The following is a 20,281-nucleotide window of genomic DNA, read 5'->3' on the forward strand; positions in this document are numbered from 1 at the left end:
CATAAAGACCAAATGTTGTGCGAAACGCGGTCTTTAGGATATCTTCATCCACTATCCTTATTTGATGATAGCCACTCTTAAGGTCAATCCTACTGAAGTAGGTAGAGCCTTGTAGCTTATCAAACAGATCTTCTACCCGAGGCACGGGAAATCTGTTTTTGATAGTGATATGGTTTAGTGCTCGATAGTCCACACACATACGGTATGTACCATCTTTCTTTTGCACTAAAAGGACTGGAGAACAAAAGGGAGAGGAACTAGGCCTCACCATCCCTTTGTCTACCAATTCCTGTACTTTCCTCATAATCTCCTCTTGTTGATCTTGTGAGACTTGATAAGGAGGTTTGTTAGGCGGTGAGCTTCCTGGAGGGAGCTCAATACGATGGTCATCATCCCCTCGTTTTGGAGGTAGGTCCATAGGGATATCATCGATGAACACATCTTGGAATCCTTTTAGAAAAGTATACAAGTCTAACTCTTCTTGATTCCTATCATTTTCATTTGATGAAACATTATTAGCTTGTAGAGACTCTTTGACATAAATCATGTACGCAGAAACTGAGCTCTTCATTGATTTATCAAAAGAAAGAGGATTTACGAGTGGAATAGTGCGACCACGCTCACTAGCATCTATATACATGTTCTTTCCCCTGTAGGTGAAGTAAATTCTCCTTTCAGGGAACTTCATGTTGGCAGCCATGCGATCAAACCATGGTGCCCCTAGGATAACATCCTGATGTTGGAGAGGAGAGATGAAGAAGTCTTCTTTGTCGACATAGCTTTGGACATGAAGCCTCAACTTTCCAATCAAGGGAGTAACGGAGGCTTGTTGTCCCTTGAAAGCTGCATCAGCTGTTACTATATCTCCCATCTCAAAAGCTTAAATTCCCAACTTGGTGGCCAACTCTATTGATATGAAGTTGAGAGTAGAGCCTGGGTCAAACAAGATGAAGTCATCATGGTCTCTTACCTTTCCCCACGCATAGGAAAGTGATGATCCTTTGCAATGAGCATCCTCTTTTGGAGCTTCAATGGTAAAAGCCCTAGGAGTCTCATTGCGAGTATTCTTCTTGGGGCAAAAACGATAGCCATGTCCTTGCTCCCCACACTTGAAACACTTATGGTCCTTGCGAAAAGCTTCAAGATCTTCAGGAGAGAGTTTGTTTTTACCTTTGTAAACTCCCTTCTCCTTGGACCGATTGTTGTTGTTGTTATTGTTGTTGTTGGAAGTGCCTTGGGAATTATTTTGAGCATTGGATTTCCCCTTTCCGTCATTTTTATCTTTTTTTTCCATGGGCTTGACATTACGTCTAGCCCCTTGATGGAAATTGATGCGTGAAGCAACCATGGTGTGGTGGATTACTTCGGTAATAGTACCGGGCCGTTGAGAGTTGATGTATTCGGCCATCTCTTCAGGTAATCCCGCACAGAATTGTTGTCTTTGCTCGGCAAAGTCTATCTTTTCAAAGACAGTAGCTTTGAGATGTAAATCCCAAAACTTGTCTACATACTTGTTGATAGACTCATGAGAGAGAAGCTTCAAGCCGCGCCATTCGGTAAGAACTTTATGTTTAGTATCACTTGGAAGAAATTGCTTCATGATGGAAACTCGTAGAGTTTTCCATGTCTTTGGGGCTTCTCCATTGCCACGAAGGCTAGCCCACCATTGACGAGCTGATTTTTGGAAGTGCATAGCTACATGGCGTAGCTTGGAGGACTCTGTGAAGCCCTTGTCTCCAAAGGCCGCATCAAATTGCTGGATGAAGGCCAACACTTTGTCGGTAGCACCAAAGGTGCCATCATAGGTGAGAAAAGAGATACTCTTTCCTCCCTCCTTGAACTTCTTTAGCTTTTGTGACCTTCGCCATGCAGGAAATGATTTGCGATGTCCTCCCCTCTTGTATTCTCTAGGAGAATAGCCATAAATTTCATCGGAAGAGGAGGAAGGTGAAGAAGAAGGAGAAGAGGGTGACCTCTTCCTAGCCCTTTTCTTCCTTTGTTTCCTCTTTTGCCTTTCAGAGTGATGAGGAGAAGGACTATGGGTTGCCCTTTTCCTCTTGGGAGAAGTAGGCGATCGTCTAGACCGCCGTCTTCGTGGAGCCACATCTTCAGAAGAACTTAGACTGTCATTGCTTTCTTTCTCTTTGGATTCCTCCCCTCGAATGGGAGAGGGTCTTCTTTTGGGGGTCTCTTCAAGAGGCCTCCTAAGCTCTCTCTCCTCTGGGAGAGGAAGGGAAATTCCATAAGCACGAAGTTGTTGAGTAACTTCGGCTTGCAAAACAGGGTTGCCCATAGCTTGTTGCAACCTAGTGACGAGATAATTCACAAACATGGGAGCATCATCATTAGCACCTTCATGTGCAAAATCAAAGCTATCAATGTTCATTCTACTCTCTTGATTATTGTTAGCCATGTTAACAAAATTTATGTTTATACTTAGTGTATGCTTTGGCAATACAAAACCTTAGTTGCCACTCCTCTTAGCCTTTGAAAATCGGCTCTTAAGTATCTACACCCACGGCTCAAAGTGGTTAATTATAGAGAGTACAGGAGTAGGTCTAACATAGCAGAGTTGCCAAGGGCTAGCTCCTTTTAGACTTCTTATGGCTCAATAATGGTAAAGCCGTAGGCAAGTCTAAAATGACTTCATTATTAAGTCCAAAGCTCCCGAGGTGTGCACCATCCCCCACATAGTGGGCTTAACAAATCCGATATTAGATCCCAGTTCCACTTACTCTATTATAATTAACAACATCAACCATTTATAGGCTACTTAAGGACCTCTCTTCTTAAGCAAGAAAAGAGAAACCAAATGCTCTGATACCAATGTAATGGAATTTGCCTATTCAATTTGAGAGTAGCAGAATTTAATGAGAGTACTTTCAAGAAATGATTTTGTGAGCATAGCGGGTAGACATAATTGAAGATAGCAACATAATCATAGCAATTAATTAACTTGGCATAGACAATACTTTTGCAAGAGAGAGAATTTAGAGAACATGACAACAGTTGAGGACCGGATTTATGTGGAGCCGGTCCCCCCTCCAATAGGCATTTGTATTATGCTTTCTCCCATAAAGAGAGACTTGTTACAAGACATTCTTTGTGTTCCTTGTGACCTAGGTGAAGCAATGAAGATGGAAAGCTTCATGCATCATCATCATAGCATAACCTAAACTTGAAGAAAGCTTTAACTATACCAAGCCTCAGTCCCAAGACCTCAAACACCTTCGAAGGTGGAGAGAGCTAGCAGGGAATGAGGGTAGGGAAGAGGAAGAAGAAATATTTCATACGAGAAAGAGCTAGTTCCTCACTTATCATAACTCTTGTGCTAGCATACATAATAGCATAGTAATGAAGAAGAAATAGATGGCAAGCTCAATCATTGAAGCATGGATCTTGGATGGATTTGCACTCCATAGCCAAGAGTGTTGGTGTAGGCTCTCAACCTCTACTTGCTTGGAGAAAGAGAGGGAGCTCTTGCACTTTGCATAGTACACAATGAGAGTGTTTGTGAGTGTGTGTGGGTGAGTATACCCCCTAAGCACCCCCCTAGCTTTCTTGGGTCGACCCCCCCTTGTAGCTCATGCTTGAAGCTCATTGGACCCCTCTAGGCCTAGCCAATCACAAGCAGGATCCATTACAAGTAACATGAATAGCCTTGGGACAAGTGTCCCCCTTTCCCCTTTGAGAGAGAGGACTTGATAAATGCAAAATCAATTAATTAAATATCCTTTATTATCATTGGACCCCTTGGGTCGCCAACCAATAGGTTTCAGGCACACCATGAGGGCAACATGAGGAGGAACTTGACAAGTGTCCTTGCTGCCTCTTTAAGATGGGGCTTCCCTTGTGTGTGTGTGCGTGCGCGCGCGCGTGTGTGTGTGTGTGTGTGTGTGTGTGTGTGTGTGTGTGTGTGTGTGTGTGTGTGTTCTCTCTCATCCCCCCCCTTGTAGGCTCGCCCCCCTCCTTGTAGGGATCTTTTTGACTTTGGATGAGCAAGCCCCTTAATCATCAAGCATGACTAAGCACTTGAAGTAGGGGGTGTTCCCACAAGCATCTCAGGCAAGCTTCTCAAGGCACCTCAAGCACCTTAATCATGCACCAAGTCAAGCACCTCAAGCATGGAGCCAGTCAAGCACCTCAAGGATCTTAATCAAGAACCTCAAGCATGACAAGCACCTTAAAGCAGGAAAAGCACCTCAAGCACGACAAGCACCTCGAATTTGGGCCGGGTTCCCACCTCAAGCTCAGCCCTAGCTTACCTAAGGTCAAAGGACTTTTACACACATTATTGGAGGTCTTCAATGCAGCTAACCCTAAGGTCTTATGCTCCATTGGTTAGCCTTGCTCTTGATAGACCATCTCCCATTTGGGCCCCTTTACTATTGGCCCCGTGTTGAGATAGATCTATAAGCACATATCTATATCTTAACACTTGTTCCCGTTTATTCTCCCACATTAAGTGATCAATTTAATATGAGAAAATCATTTGGGTTGGTTAGATATTAGATTTTATGACAGATGGTGTATCCTCATCAGGAATATCAATAGGTGGAGTATGATCAAACCGTAGAAAATAAGGTTTGAGCCGCCAACCATTTACTCTGGTCTTATGAAGCTTACCATCAGCTTCCATAAGTTGGTAACTCCCATTGGCATACTTCTTTTTGATGATGAAAGGTCCTTCCCATCAAAGTAGGAGCTTCTTATCTTTGCGTGTGTCGAAGCAATTGTCATAGCGGAGCACCAACATGCCTTTCTTTAACTCTTTGCACCAAAGATTTTCATTGAAACTAAGCCGTCTATGTTCTATCTGTGCCGCATAATAATTGATTGCTTCTTCTCTGTCTAGTTGTAGTCGTTCCAAGTCAAGGATGTAATCTCTCAAATGCATATTGGCTCATTGAAACTGGTTTGCCATCACTCTGAGACTTGCTAGTTGCACCTCAATAGGTAATGTTTCCTCCTTGCCAAATACCAGATGATATGGGGTGAACCCTAAAAATGTACGGAATGGGGTTCGGTAGGCCCACAAATCTAGGAGTATATATTTATCCCCATCCCCGGGATGATTGTTAACCTACTTGGTGATAATTTTACAAACCATTCCATTCACTTTTTCAACTAGTCCATTACATTGAGGGTAATATGGTGAGGAGTGTCTCCTTGTAATGCTTAGTTTTTGCATTAACTCTCCTACCAAGTCTGCTCTAAAACCTGGCCCTCTATCAGAGATGATTTCTAATGGTGTGCCGAACCTGCAACATATGTGCTCATAGACAAATTTAGCTACCTCCACAGCTGTGATCCTAGTTGTGGTTGTAGCTTCTGCCCACCTAGTCATATAGTTGACTCCCATGATGCTAAGTTGGCCCTAGGCAATGGTCCTATGGCATCTATAGCCCATTTTTCAAATGGTCCATATGAAAGGATAGGTGTCTGGGGTTCAGGCATGAGTGACCTGGTGCCGACTTTTTGACACAACTTACATGTCTTACACCAGTGGTGTACATCACGATTGAAGCTAGGCCATACAAAACCAGCCTGCAAGATTTTCCTACTTGTTATATCTAGGACAAAGTGACCACCACAAACACCATCATGACAATTGGCAATTACCCCCATAATTTCATTAGAGAGAGGGACTTTTTTTATTATTTGGTCCTTTAACCTTACAATACAAACCATCATTGATAAGCCAATACCTTGTGGCCTTCCAGGCAAGCCATTGCTTCTGTCATTTTGTTAAATCTGGTGGACATTCCCCTGTTTTCAAGACTTGTAGGATGTCAGGTAAGGTGTCACTACCTTGAAATAGAGAGAGATTTAGCTTTATAGCCCCAAACACCACTTCCTGCAACCACCTCACACCTCCACTCCATAAATAAGTATCGGTGTCACCAACGTGTCAAAGAGGTACCTTTTGAGAGCCCAACACTTGATCTCTCCATCATTGCACATGTTCTCAAATGCATATTAAGTCCTCTTTCCACCTTCCAAGTGGCGCATAGCGCAATCCTTCCATTTATGATTTGATGGAACCTCAAGGCCAAGGTACTTGAAGCTATCTAGCACTTCAAGTTGCTCATTGTTGTATACAATGCATGAATTTTCTTCACTGAGGGTCTTTACAAGCATAACCTTGGTTTTGGATCCATTCACGATTAGCCCACTATGTAGGCAAAAGTGTTCCAAGACAACTCCCTAGAATATATACATATTCTTTCCCCTGTAGAGGTAAAGTCAATTCTCCTTTCAGGAAACTTCATGTTGGCAGCCATGCAGTTGAACCATAGCGCCCCTAGGATAGCACCCTCATGTTGGAGAGGAGAGATGAAAAAGTCGTCTTTGTTGACATAGCTTTGGACATGAAGCCTCAACTTCCCAATCAAGGGAGTAACGGAGGCTTGTTGTCCCTTGAAAGTGGTGTCGGCCGTTATAGTAATCTCCCATCTCGAAAGCTTCAATGCGCAACTTGGTGGCCAACTTCGTTGATATGAAGTTGTGAGTAGAGCAAAGGTCAAATAAGATGAAGGCATCATCCTCCCTCCCTTACCTTTCCCCAAGCATAGGAGAGAGGTGATCCTTTGCAATGAGCACCCTCTTTTGGAGCTTCGATGGTGGAAGCTCTAGGAGTCTCATTGCGGGCATTTCTCGTGGGGCAAGAACGATAGCCATGTCCGTGATCCCCACACATTAAAAAATTATGGTCCTTGCGAAAATCTTCAAGCTCTTCAGAAGAGAGTTTGTTTCAACCTTTGTAAACTCCCTTCTCCTTGGACCGATTGTTGTTGTTGGAATTTCCTTGGGAAGAATTTTGGGCATTGGTTTTCCCTTTTGCATCACTCTTGTCTTTGTTTTCCATGGGCTTGACATTCCGTCGAGCCCCTTGTTGGAACTTGATGTGCAAAGAAACCATGGTGTGGTGGATTACTTCGGTGAAGAAGACCAGGCCGTTGAGAGTTGACGTACTCGGCCATCTCTTTAGGTAATCCCGCACAAAATTGTTACTTTTGCTCGACAAAGTCTATCTTTTGAAAGACAATAGCCTTGAGATATAAATCCCAAAACTTGTCTACATATTTGTGGATAGACTCATGGGAGAGAAGCTTCAAACTGCACCATTCGGTAAGCACTTTGTCATTTGCATCGTTTGTAAGGAATTTCTTCATGAAGGAAACTTATAGAGTTTTCCATGTCTTTGGGGCTTCGCCGTTGCCACGAAGGCCAGCCCACCATTGACGAGCGGATTTTTGGAAGTGCATATCTACATCACATAGCTTGGAGGACTCCGTGAAGCCCTCGTCTCCAAAGGCCACATCAAATTGCTGGATGAAGACCAATACTTTGTCGGCGGCAGCAAATGTGCCATCGTAGGTGAGAAAAGAGATACTCTTTCCTCCTTCTTTGAACTTCTTGAACTTTTGTGACCTTCTCCATGCAGGAGGGTAAGATTTACAATGTCCTCCCCTTTTGTATTATCTAGGAGAATAGCCATAGCTTTCATCGGAAGAGGAGGAAGGTGAAGAGGGTGACCTCTTTCTAGCCCTTTTCTTCCTTTGTTTCCTCTTCCCTTTCGAAGTGACGAGGAGCCCCCTGACCATTTCCTCTTGGGAGGAGTTGGAAATCGTCTAGACCTCCGTCTTCGTGGAGCCACATCTTCAGAGGAACTGAAAGATTCATTACTTTCTCGCTCTTTGGATTTCTCCTCTCATATGGGAGAGAGTCTTCTTTTGGGGGTCTCATCAACAGGCCTCCTAAGATCTCTCTCTCCTCTTGGAGAGGAAGGGAAATCCCATAAGCCCGAAGTTTCTAAGTAACTTCGGCTTGCAAAGCAGGGTTGCCCATAGCTTGCTACAACCTAGTAACAAGACAATTAACAAACATGGGGACATCATCATTAGCACCTTCATGTGCAAAATCAAACTTATCAATGTTTATTCTAGTCTCTTGGTTATTGTCAGCCATGCTAATTAAAGTTATGTGTCTACTTAGTGTATTCTTTGGCAATTGAGAACCTTAGTTGCTACTCCTCTTAGCCTTTGAAAATCGGCACTGAAGTATCTACACCCACGGCTCGAATTGGTTAATTATAGAGATTGTGGAGTGGGTCTAATATTGCAAAGTTTCTGAGGGATATCTCCTTTCGGACTTCTTATGGCTCAATAATGGTAAAGCCGTAGGCAAGTCTAAAAAGACCCCATTATTAAGATCAAAGCTCTTGATGTGTGCACCATATCTCACATAGTGGTCTCAACAAAATCGATAATAGATCCTAGTCCCACTTACCCTAATATAATAAACAAAATCAACCATTAATAGGCTACTTAAGGATCTCTCTTCTTAATCAAAAAACGAGAAACCAAATGCTCTCATACCAATGTAATGGAAATGGCCTATGAACTTTGAGAATAGCAGAAGGAGAATCAAAGAGAGCATTTTTATGAGATTACTTTGAGAACATAGAGGGTGAACTTAATTGGTGGTAGAAACATAAACATAGTACTTAATTTACTTGGCATGAACAATACTTTTTCAAGAGAGAGAGTTTAGAAAATTTGACAACAGTTGAGGACCAGATTCAGTGTGGAGTCGGTCTCCCCTCCAATAGGCATTTGTATTATAGGTTCTCCCATAAAGAGAGACTTGGTCCAATACAATCGTTGTGTTCCTTGTGACCTAGGTGATGCAATGAAGATGGAAAGCTTCATGCATCATGAGCATAACATAAACTTTGTAAAAAGCATTAACTATCCCAAGTCTCAGTCCCAAGACCTCAAACACCTTTGAAGGTGGAGAGAACTAGCGGGGAATGAGGGTAGGGAAGAGGAAGAAGAAACATTACATAGGAGAAAGAAGTAGTTCCTGACTTATCATCACTCTTCTTGCTAGCATACATAATAGCATAGTAACGAACATGGAGAAGATGGCAAGCTTAAGCATTGAAGCATGGCTCTTGGTTGGATTTGCATTCCATAGCCAAGAGTGTTGGTGTAGGCTCTCAACTAGCTGGGAGAAGGAAATGGAGCTCTTGCACTTTGCACTTCACACAATGAGAGTATGTGTGAGTGTGTGTGGGAGAGTATAACCCCTAAGAAACCCACCTTCTTGATTTGGTCAACCCCCCCTTGTAGCTCATGCTTGAAGCTCATTGGACCCTTCCAAGCCTAGCCAATCACATGCAAGAGGCATATCAAGCAACAAGGGTAGCCTTGGGACAAGTGTTCCCCTTTCCCTTTCGAGAGAGAGGACTTTATAAATGCAAAAACAATTAATTAAATTAACTAACTTATCATTGGACCCCTTGGGAGGCCAATCAATAGTCCTTAGACACACCATGAGGGCAACATGGGTAGGGGCTTGACATGTGTCCTTGATGTCTCTTGAAGCTTGGGATTTCCTTGTGTGTGTGTGTGTGTGTGTGTTTTGTCTCATCTCCCTAGCTATAGGGCTCGCCCCCTCTTGAGTAGGGATTGGATTTAAATTTTTGAACACCTTACCCTTAAGCTAGAGAGTAAGCATGACAAAGCACCTCAAGCTTGGGTAGTGTTCCCACAAGCATTTCAAGCTCCCTAGTCGGCAAGCACGACAGGCACCTCAAACATCTTAGTCAGTAAGCACGACAAGCACCTCAAGCACCTTAGTCAGCAAGCACGACAAGAACCTCAAGCTTGGGCCGGGTTCCCACCTCGGGTTCCCATCTCAAGATCATCCCTAGCATACCTAAGGTCAAAGGACTTTTAACACTAACCTTTGGAGGTCTTTAATGAATCTAACCCTAAGGTATTTAAGCACCATTGGCTAGCCTTGCTCTTTGAAAAATTGTCTCTCATTTGGGTCCCTTTACCATTGGCCTCGTGTTGAGATAGGCCTGTAAGCACGTGTCTATATTCTAACCCTTGTTCCCGTCTATTCTCCCACATTAAATGATCAATTTAATATGAGAAAATAATTTGGATTGGTTGGATATTAGATTTTATGACATGTGAACTATGGATGAAATGGAGCAGTCAGTAGATGGTCATGTGTGGACAAATCCAACAACCAGAAACATCACATTTCGAGAAACTATACGGAAAATCTATTGTGGAGGTGATTTCAAATGTGTCTTTGTAGAGTTCTCTCAAGTGTTGTCTACTAGAATACCCAACCGATCATCTTGGACATGCATTCGTCATCTATGGTTCCTTATTCTTTTGCTTCATTTACAAGGGCTGAGAAATGAAATGACAAGTATGGGGATGTAATATGCATTGAAATTGAATGAGAGACCAATGCCACATGGTGACTTGGTAACATATGGAACCTTGAAGTGATTTTATTGTCAACATGTGCCCGTTATTTGAAAAACTTGTGACTGTCAAGTACTCTGCATTATGCCAATCAAGAAACGCTATACTCGAGCCATGGTGCACCAAGGTGTCCATGACCATGAAGTCAAACTAGGGTCATCCAAAAGCACCATTACAAGGGTATAGACATTAGTGGCTGAGACTTTGGATGGGCTTGGCATCCAACTTGGCCCGAGAATAATCTGAGTGGAGGTGGTAAAGGTCATTTCCCCATCTGTGCTTCAACCTTCTTGGGATGATTGTACGTCACTTGGACAAGTTGATTTTTTTATTTTTCTTCAAGAATATTTCCTCTCGTTAAAAGTCAAAGGTATGGGAATTGCATTTTTTTCAACTAGAAGTGTTATACGTTTCTAATCTTTCATCATGATATCCGTAGGATAAATAGTTGGGCGCATAAATTTTGTGGAGAATTGAGTGCTCACGGGGAAGAGTCACAGGTAATAGATTGTTCAAAGAGGCTCTTGACATTTTCATTTCTCCACTCCATGCTTTTTCTAGGTCAATCTAATAGAGGGAGGACAAATGTTTTGTATTTAAGATGCTGACTACGAGGCTATCCGTAGGATAAATAATTGGGCGCATAAATTTTGTGGAGAATCGAGTGCTCACGGGGAAGAGTCACAAGTAATAGATTGTTCAAAGAGGCGCTTGACATTTTCATTTCTCCACTACATGCTTTTTCTAGGTCAATATAATAGAGGGAGGACAAATGTTTTGTATTTATAAAGATGCTGACAACGAGGCCTGGCTCAGGAATTGATCTTGTCAAAAGAATGCAGAGAGGTGAAAATGGAGATCTACAAAGAGCGTGGGTGTACTTTGATCATATTCGATGGGTAGAAGGATGGGCAACTATGGCAACACACATTTACGACTCGAGGCAAGTTGTCTTTCTACTTTCTACGTTCATTCAAAGATTGGATAGCAAAAATCTCCTCTAGACATATTGATAAGAAATGAGTTTTAATGTGGGTTTGTGTTGGTATTTAGTATCCAAAAATTAATGGCAATTCCCATATGGGAGATTAAAGAAGAGGACATTACAGCTCATATGATATTCTAGAAACAAATGATCGATGTGGTAGAACGTAATGTGGTACCTCCACGAGATTTTGTTGGTGGGTTTATGGAAGATGAAGCCAAAGCAAACTGGAATGTGATATACACGATCTTCAACGGAGGGCCAAATAAGGTAGGGATCGATCTTTCTTTTCCATTAGGAACAAAGTCTAGGTATCCACACCACAAAATATGTAGTCAATGCATTTCAAGATAAGCGCCAGCGGCTGTGTTGAATATGGCGGTATGTGCAAAGTGTTGAAGTTGCAAAGGCCTAGTATTGGTTCATTCAAGCTTGGCGGGCAACAAGAAAGGTGAAAGATGGGAATCTAGGCCCAATGGAGTGTTAGTTAAGTTGGTGGCATGTGGCGTACCCTCATTGGAGAAAGGAAATTATTGGGTTGAGGATTGATTAATGTTTCTGGATAAATTTTAGGATGTCCATGTAATTAATCGTTCTATGACATCAACGGGATATTGTTCCAACGTTTTACATTCTCTAGATGACCATTGCATCAAGGTCGTACCTCAAAGAAATCTCTAAAAAACATGCCATGCGTCATGGCTAGGAGGTGAAGGTTAAAAGTAAACAATTTCTTTGTGCGATGCAATAGTTTTGGACATCGGGAACACACTCCTTCAACCCAAATGAGTGGCATATATGGAGGGTAAGTATATAGGAAGTGGACCAAGCATAAGCAAGATGAGAGACAAAGGAGCCTCATGACAATTCCACACACCTAGTCCATCAAAGACTAGCCATGTTGTGAATGATGCACAAAAGTGGCATTAGCCTTCCAAGAATACTTGAGTTTTTGAGAGACAAAGCTTCACTTATGAAGCAATGCAAGATATTTGCCAATATCAAAGGCGTGGAGGCGAATAGTTTGCACATGCTAGAGTATGTCACTTAGAATTCTATTCGTCAAAGAAAGGCCAGGAAATTGTTGTTTGGTGGTATGACACAGACAATGAAAGTACCCCCTGGTGGATGAGGAGAATTCCGGGGTGATGATTTGGGCCATCGAGGTTGACATAAATGGCATTGTGGGCATGCATAGGTGCAAAGCGGGGAGTAGGTTCACCTTCCAAGGAATCATCAAAGGAGAAAAGTGCAAGAAGAAGGTGAAGTATGCGTTGAGGGAAAATGCAAGAGGAAGGTGAAGTATGCACTTAGGGAACAACGGCACTAAGTTTTTTTTTGGAAAAATGCAATTGGGAGGGATGCAACATTGACACATGGGTATGGCTTTGTAGCGATGATGTGAAACATGTCTGGAGTGTATGTCCACACGTTGTGATGTAGCCTTCAAGGCCTCCACTTGAGTGGCTAGTGGCACGCGGCATGCCCTTAAGTGCGTAAAAAATAAAGGCCTTGCAATTTGCAAGATTTCATATGGCAACACAAACTATGGAAGTGCAAGGGCAAAGACGTTCGGGCAGATACAAAACAGGTGTTTTTAAAGAGGCCATTAAAAGGATAGACACTGCGCTAGAGCTAGAGATGAATATTGAACAAGTGGAAGTGATATAGGAAAACACGAAGTGTTCATTGTGGAAACTCAAAACCAAGTTGCGTGGTGATAAATACCGGGTCTCAATATCTAAGAATCCTAGTTGTACGTGTAGAGACTTCCAAAGAAGGTTACATATGTGGCTTGCAAGCACTTGTATACATCTACTTGAGAGTATTTGGGATAAACCACAACATGTTCATTTATCTATCTAGTTTGGGTGATAATGAGCTTAAAACTCTACTAGAGGCCAAAAGGCTATTGTAATAATTCTAGATTTTTGGCTTGTCATATTCTCTTTGAGATGTGCAAAGGATGAGAGAGAGAGAGAGAGAGAGAGAGAGAGAGAGAGAGAGAGAGCAGAACTTCAATGACCATTGACCAAAACAAGTTGCTACATATGTTAGACAAGTCTTAAATATACATAACAGACTTTCCGACTAATATTAGCCACCCTTTCTACCCTGCAGAACTCCACAAAAAACAATTTTCTGCATCCGTATTTTGATGTGGTCATCTTGAGAACCCAACAATCCCGCCCTCGAGCCCAAAACACTGATGATGGGCTAAGTACGGACCATGGAAGGGTTCAGTAGACCACATGAAACAATGAGTAGGTACCGCACTACCTTTGCAACACATTTTTAAATCTCTTTGAGGGTCACATTTGCCACTGCGCCTAGAAGATAACAAACGTTGTCGACAAGGCTTGCTTGCACCAGCACTGCACCCGACAATGAAGCACTGCACCCGACAATGATGGCATGTTAATAGCTCCTGCAAAATTTCCGTTGGGCTCTAATACGTGACTACTAGGTGCAGGGGCCTATGGTGGGTGATAGTGTGGAAGGGCCATGGAGGGAGAGAAAGCGGCAACTTATGAGAGAACAAGCAAAAGAGAGAGAGAGAGAGAGAGAGAGAGAGAGAGAGGAACTTCAACAAGCAAGACAATACACTATGTTTGTTAATTGACCAAGCCTTACATATATAGAGTACACTTGACTCATTAGCCACTCTTTCTACGAAAGAGATCTCCACAAAAATAATGGTCTGTATCAGTGCTTTGATGTGGCCGTATCCCACGGGTTAGATGACTAGATTGTTGACTAATAATAGCCACCGTTTCTACCATGCAACACTCCACAAAAAAATTGGTTTGCGGTTGTGCTTTGATGTCGCTATTTCCCACAAGTTACTAAGATAGCAAGGACTTGAAAACCCAACGAGAGAGAGAGAGAGAGAGAGAGAGAGAGAGAGAGATCCTTGGCTACTAACTAGAGGAAGGGGCGGCAATGGGTGATAGTGGTAGTGGGGTAACGGGTTGCAATAAGCTCCTACCACCAACCTTTGTAGGTGGGCTAGGGTGGTGGTGATGATGGGTGGTAAGGGGCAACAATGGAAGGTAGCGATGGTGTGATGAAGAAAAAAAAACTTGATTCATAACCACCCCCCAAAGGGAGACACGGGGGTGCTTGGAAAGAGGGAGGGGGGGGGGGGGTTCTGTAAAAGTGTTTTTAATTAAAAATAATTTGTATAAATATACGTTTGTAACAGGCATTTTACTTTCTACCCAATAAGATTAGTAGTTTGATAGTTTTAGGTCTGCCATAGCAATAAGCAGTACATCAAAGGTTGCAAACCAGACATCTTGGCATGCTGCAAAAATTAATGCCTATAGTCTCAAAAAACAACCGAATTATACAGTTGCCAAACATCACTTTTCACCCAAGCAAAAACAAACGAAGGGTGAACCAAATTTCCCACAATAATAAAGCTCATGAAATATGTATGGATATGACATCATGAAAAAAAAGCATCATTTTTCACCCATTTTGTTCGAAACTTTCCCACAATAATGATGCTATCGTAAAAAGTTATGTTGTTGAACAATTTCTCAAAGTTAAAGTAGCTCCTCCAAAGGCCACCTTTGACAGAAGTCAGAATTTAGTGGAAGCTGCTGCTTGGCTATACATCTTTCATGCCAATAAACCTTTGGCATGAGAGTCCAACATGTTTGAAGGTTTCCAACAATATTACGAAATATCTTTTAACCCCATAGTTTGTACAATGTAGGGCACATATGTAACCTCTCTGCAAGTTGAAGAGACCAAAATCCTTGTCACATTACAGTTAACGAAAAAAGACCGGTGTTTAGTGCGATGTCGCTAACCCTCTTCAGATGTGTTTGAAGCTTGGTCGTTAAATCCTGTATTTTGAGACAAATGTGAGTAACTGAGATGCTACATTGCATTTAGTCACTGCATCAAGTCATTCAGCTTGCAAGGATTTGTAAGATTATGCCAAAGTTGCCAAATCTTTGTGCCCTCTAGGGATTATTCTCAAGGGTGTGCATATAACAAGAAGTTTTGGACAAATTCTCACAATAATTCCCACATTGCGACTTACCTCAACATCATTAGCTTTTGTGAGGGAGGCACCGCATACCTAGCTAGGCACGATTGGGGGCAAGGGACTGCTAGCCCGGTGGGGGGGCCAGTGGTCCCCTGCCCCCAATCGTACCTAACTAGGTATGCGGTGCCTCTCGAATGACCACCGGGCCGGCGGTCCCCTGCCCACAATCATACCTAGCTAGGTATGCAGTGCCTCTCAAATAGACTTCGTTTTCCTACATGAGAAAAATTATGTATCTTCTTGTGATAGAAGCTCAAAGAAGGGAGCCCATAGATGCTGTTTGCTGGACACGTGTACAACTAGGGGAAAAAAAATTAACGTCCTAGAAACGATCCATTTTTTTTTTAAGCTATTCAAAGCTTCGCTTCAACTAATTTTATAAGATTCTGCCCGCCCCCCCCCCCCCCCCCCCCCCCCCCCCCCCCCCCCACACACACACATTTATCAGTAGGCCAACTCCCCTTGACATAACGTCATAGAAACAATCCTAAGAGACCATCTCATAGATGTATATGGAGAGTCTTGAACTCAAGACCTCATAGAGCCATCATTGATGTGCCATTTGTGGCATAGAGCCTGTGGATTGAACTGTGCCAAAATGCAAGGTGACCAAAGCAAGACTCATTCCAAAAGTGCAGGAAGAGATGGGAGCGTACCTACAAAGAGGAAGGAAAGAAGGAAGGAAGTTAGTGGCCGTCGGATGCTGCGGGATGCCGAAGGAAGGACTGCTCGATGCTGCGCCAGAACTCGAGCAGCTGATAGAACTGGCAAGCCCCATGAGTATACAAAATAATACCAAAAATCCCAAGAAAATTGGGTAAACATTTGAAGGGAAATGAGGATAGATTAATTGTATTTAAACTTTAATTTTTGGAATATACCTGCGGATAGCTGTCGGGTGCAGTACGCAGGGCAGCCGGCGATGGGCTGGAGGTCGTCTCTAATTGGTGGGCGTGCACCAGACGTCTCCGCACGTCTTCCAGCTCAGCCGTCGACTGATTGCCAACGTGGCTGCTGACATGGCGGTTGCTGTTGACGAGGCCCGCGCGCTGCTGCTGCTGCGTTGTGGTGTTGACAAGTGTACCTTTGCCACCGCTGGATACCTTCCCTTTAGGGCCTTTACTGTTTCTGCTGTAGTAGTGATTATTACTGTCGCTGATTGCCTGCGGCGCCTGCTGCTGTTCACGTGATGCAGCCCCGCTCCTTTCTATTTCTGCACTCACCCGCTTCACACCCAGCTTGTGGGCCCGCACCACACTGCCCGCTCCTTCCTTCCCCGCCCGCCCACCTCCGTTTCCGCCTCCATCACTTGCAACACCGCCTCTCTTTCCCCGGCCGCCACCACCGCCACCGACAGCAACACCACCACTCGCAGATTCCCACTTTCCACCATCTCCTTTGATTACCCTGTGCCTGGATACATCGTTCTCATTGGACACAACCGCAGCCCTCTCCCCCCTGTGTGCCAGTACCCCTCCCCTGCCCCCCCTGCTTGCATTAATCCTCCGCTCCCGCTGATCTCCTTCGCGCTCTACCACTCTCATTCGCCCTCCTCCCCAACCTTTCCCCGTCATTCCGACCCTCCCACACCCACCTGCTACAGCAATTCCACGACTAGTACTCCTCTTGCCAACCGACTCTAAAGCACCGCCTACAATTTTCCTGCCGCTCCTATCATCTCCGTTCCTCAATCCACCTGCATTCTTCATACTCGACCGATCCTCGCTGCATGCAGACCATGTCGATGCCGAGCTCGCCGAAGAAATTGTGGATGACATCATTGACGTGGATCCAGTACTACCTGTGGACAAGATTGATGAAATGGAAGATGCCTTGCTTCTCTTCCCTGCATACTTTGAACAGGAATTATCTAGTGAAATGTGCTCCTTCCAGCCCGCATCCTTGCTATTGCTCCGCCTATCTGCATGCGGTGCTGCTTCGATCCACTTTGAATGCTCTGGGACCTCATGATACAATGATTCAAAACTCTCCAACTCCAATTGCATTTCTGGAAACAGCACCTCTTCTTCAGTGCACGAGAGAGCGCCATCGCTGTCGGTCATAATTAGCAGATCACCTTGCAACTCTGCGGTGTCAGATGTTTTAGTCTCTGCAGCATCATATTCTTTTTCAAACATACGTGATGCACTAATTTGCTCATCATAATCGATCTCCAACTCCGTATATAATAGCAATCCTTGATCATTGCTATCCTTGCCATCACTATCAGGTATGTGAGCAGAGATTCCTGCCTTAAAGTCATGGAAAACTTCAAGTGGGTAGTCTTCTAAAGCATGAAATTCATTGAGTTGATGGTCAGAGAGGGCGCTCTCCATATCCGAAAGGCTCGAATCACTCTCATTGCTTATTCTTTCTGCATTGAAAATGCTGGCTAATGGGTTATACCAAAGAAAAACATCACCACAACCATCTTCACTATCACCATAAACTACATTGTGAAGTGTCTCCTTTGAAAGCTGTCTGACTTCATGATCTAACTTGTCTCCCCCCAAACTACTACCTTCATCAGAGCCTTCACATGAGTCTCCCCCCTTTATCCCTTCCCTCCACTCAATAAATCTGGCTAATTGAGATACAAGAACAAAGGAAAGAAGGAAATGGACAAAACCAGACTTTACAAGCAGGAAATGCAGCACTTTACCTTGTGTGTCATCCCCAATCGTGAGAAGGGACCCTGCGGCGGGCTTGCGAAACCGTTGCCATGATAGGAATCCAAGCAAGGCACAGCCAAGGGGGAGAAGCAGCATGAAAGCAAAGAAGGAGAGAAGGAAAAGCAAGGGCAATAAAGCAGGGAGGGAGAACAGCAGGAATGTGGCTACTAACAACCATTTGCGTTGGTTGCTGGTAGAGAGAAGGTTGCTGAGGGTGGCAACGCTCATGATAATAGCAGAGAGAGAGAGAGAGAGAGAGAGAGAGAGAGAGAGAGAGTGTTATTACTCACACTCACAATTAACAGAAGAGAGATGCATCAGCAGGATATACACGCTAATATCTAACCCACTAATTAGGCTTAAATCTTTGATTCTACAGCTATCCCCCCATCATCTCTGCACGTCCATTACTACAATCCCATCAGAGCATTGAATGCTAATCATCTTCCATGAATTTATGACTTCAAATGACAGGCTTACAATATATATTTATCACAGAACAGAGTTAGTAGTACGACATCAAAGGCTTGAATTGCTGATAATGAATTAGAGCTGGATTAGGACTAGATTATCTTAAGGATTCAAAGTTAATCATTTAGAGCAGATACAAGAGTCTGGAAGAGGAGATATATGGGCATAATGGGCTCTTTGCTTTGCTGCCATTCTTAAGTTTAAATTACTAAATTCAGAAGAAGGTAGGGCCTGCCGGAGGTCGGCGGGAGGACATTTAAAGATATATACTCCAAAATTTTACCGCGAGTTTCCGACTCATCCTTCCTGCCGAAGAAATTGGACATTTTAGATGCTCACGACCCCATGCACATTAAGTGCCACTTCAAGAAGTGACCCGCTTTGGAAGACTTTCTTAATGTTTTTCTCTAGAGCCGGGTCTTACAAGGAGTAGCGACCTCGACCGAGCTAGCTTTTTTGCTTTTTTTGCCCCGGGCAAGGATCGCCACTTCCCTTTCCTCCTACTTCTTTCGCCGCCCATGTGCTTCCACCTCCTCCCTTGCTCCTCCTCCTCAACCCTCTCCTTCAATATCCTCCACCTCTTCTCTGCATCTCCTCCTCTAGCCGTCCTCCCTTCCTCCATCTCCTCCCCCAACAAAGGCACTCCCTTCCTCAAGGTGGTCCTCTTCTACCACTCCTTTTTTCCTCTCTCTTCCCCTCTCACTCTATAACTCTCTCTCTCTCCGCGACCAGAGGGGCGGGGTGGAGAGAGAGAGAGAGAGAGAGAGAGAGAGAGAGAGAGAGAGAGATTTTATTATCGTCCTCGGAGGTCAAATATGACCTATAGGACCAAAGTTACATGTAATGTATGGTTGATGAGTGTCTCTCGGTGCTCCAAAATTGTGGTGATGAGAGTCGCAATGGAGAGCCCACACTGTGGCTGGGAGAGAAAAGTGTGTAGGTCTAAGTCATGGCTGAAAATGTGAGAGAAGCAACTTTGGATGTGACCAAAAGCTGAGCACTCTAGTAGTGTGTGGTACTCAGACTCTCGAACTTACAATGAGCATAATGTGCACAATCGATTTGACTCTTCTCCCACTGCTCTTTCTTGCATCGAAGAAAATGGGAGCTAAGCCGAATGGCTACGATAGTGCGTATCGCCGACAAGGAGATAGGCTCAAGCATGTAAGTGTGAGTACGATTTTCTCTTTCAGCGAAGAACATGGTTTTGTAGTTGGGGGCAATATGGGTGGTGTAATATATGAAGCGTGATCCACCGGATTTCTCCCAAGCCGTAATACATTGGCGTTGTAGAAAAGCTTCATTCACTTGGGAGTCAATTGAAGCATCATGTAGCAAGTGTAATGCATCTCATCTCCCAAACCACTTCTTTATGTTTTGCATCCATCCCGTGCTCAAGATCTTGCTTTTATGCGTCTTTTGAACTTGTTTGCTTGCTTCCCATGCAATTGTAGGAAGTCGATGTGAGGCGTTTTGATGCACCTTGATCATGTACTCCTCAACTCTTTCCATGCCCATAATCTCAATTGGAAGAGATTCCGACTCAAGGAGTAAGAGCATATATGGTGATTGTGTCTTAACTTAGAGAAAGTTTGTAAGAAAATGCTTTTGGACATTCTCAAACTCTTTCCAAGTAGACTTTGAGATGCTCCCACTCCACACTTCAACTCCATAAAGAAGAACAGGTGTCACCAATGCATAAAAAAGATACTTCTTGAGAATGCAACACTTGATGTTTTCGGTATTTCATATGTTCTCAAATGCATAATATGCTCTCTTTTCCACTTCCAAACGA

The 20,281-nt window shown here is 43.6% G+C and overlaps 1 protein-coding gene across 5 annotated transcripts; it reads right to left on the reverse strand.

Moving 5' to 3' along the window:
* Positions 1-14,706: 14,706 nt before the first annotated feature.
* LOC147452089 (uncharacterized) lies at positions 14,707-18,779 on the reverse strand. Of its 5 annotated transcripts, XM_086517886.1 has the most exons (5): positions 18,006-18,779; positions 16,363-17,717; positions 16,225-16,270; positions 16,000-16,098; positions 14,707-15,137 (listed from the first exon to the last, which is right to left on the reverse strand). In XM_086517886.1, exons 1-5 carry the CDS (start codon positions 18,241-18,243, stop codon positions 15,097-15,099), a joined length of 1,779 nt encoding a protein of 592 aa, XP_086374012.1. In that variant the 5' UTR covers positions 18,244-18,779; the 3' UTR covers positions 14,707-15,096. The 5 variants fall into 5 exon arrangements, with proteins under 5 accessions (XP_086374012.1, XP_086374009.1, XP_086374008.1 ...); XM_086517883.1 differs by having other exon boundaries at positions 14,709-15,137; positions 16,004-16,107; positions 16,225-17,717; positions 18,006-18,771; XM_086517882.1 differs by having other exon boundaries at positions 14,710-15,137; positions 16,000-16,107; positions 16,225-17,717; positions 18,006-18,770.
* Between the last annotated feature and the right edge of the window lie 1,502 nt (positions 18,780-20,281).

Source organism: Adiantum capillus-veneris, chromosome 8 (assembly GCF_014529385.1).
Source record: "Adiantum capillus-veneris isolate H3 chromosome 8, ASM1452938v2, whole genome shotgun sequence".
Lineage (NCBI taxonomy): Eukaryota > Viridiplantae > Streptophyta > Polypodiopsida > Polypodiales > Pteridaceae > Adiantum > Adiantum capillus-veneris.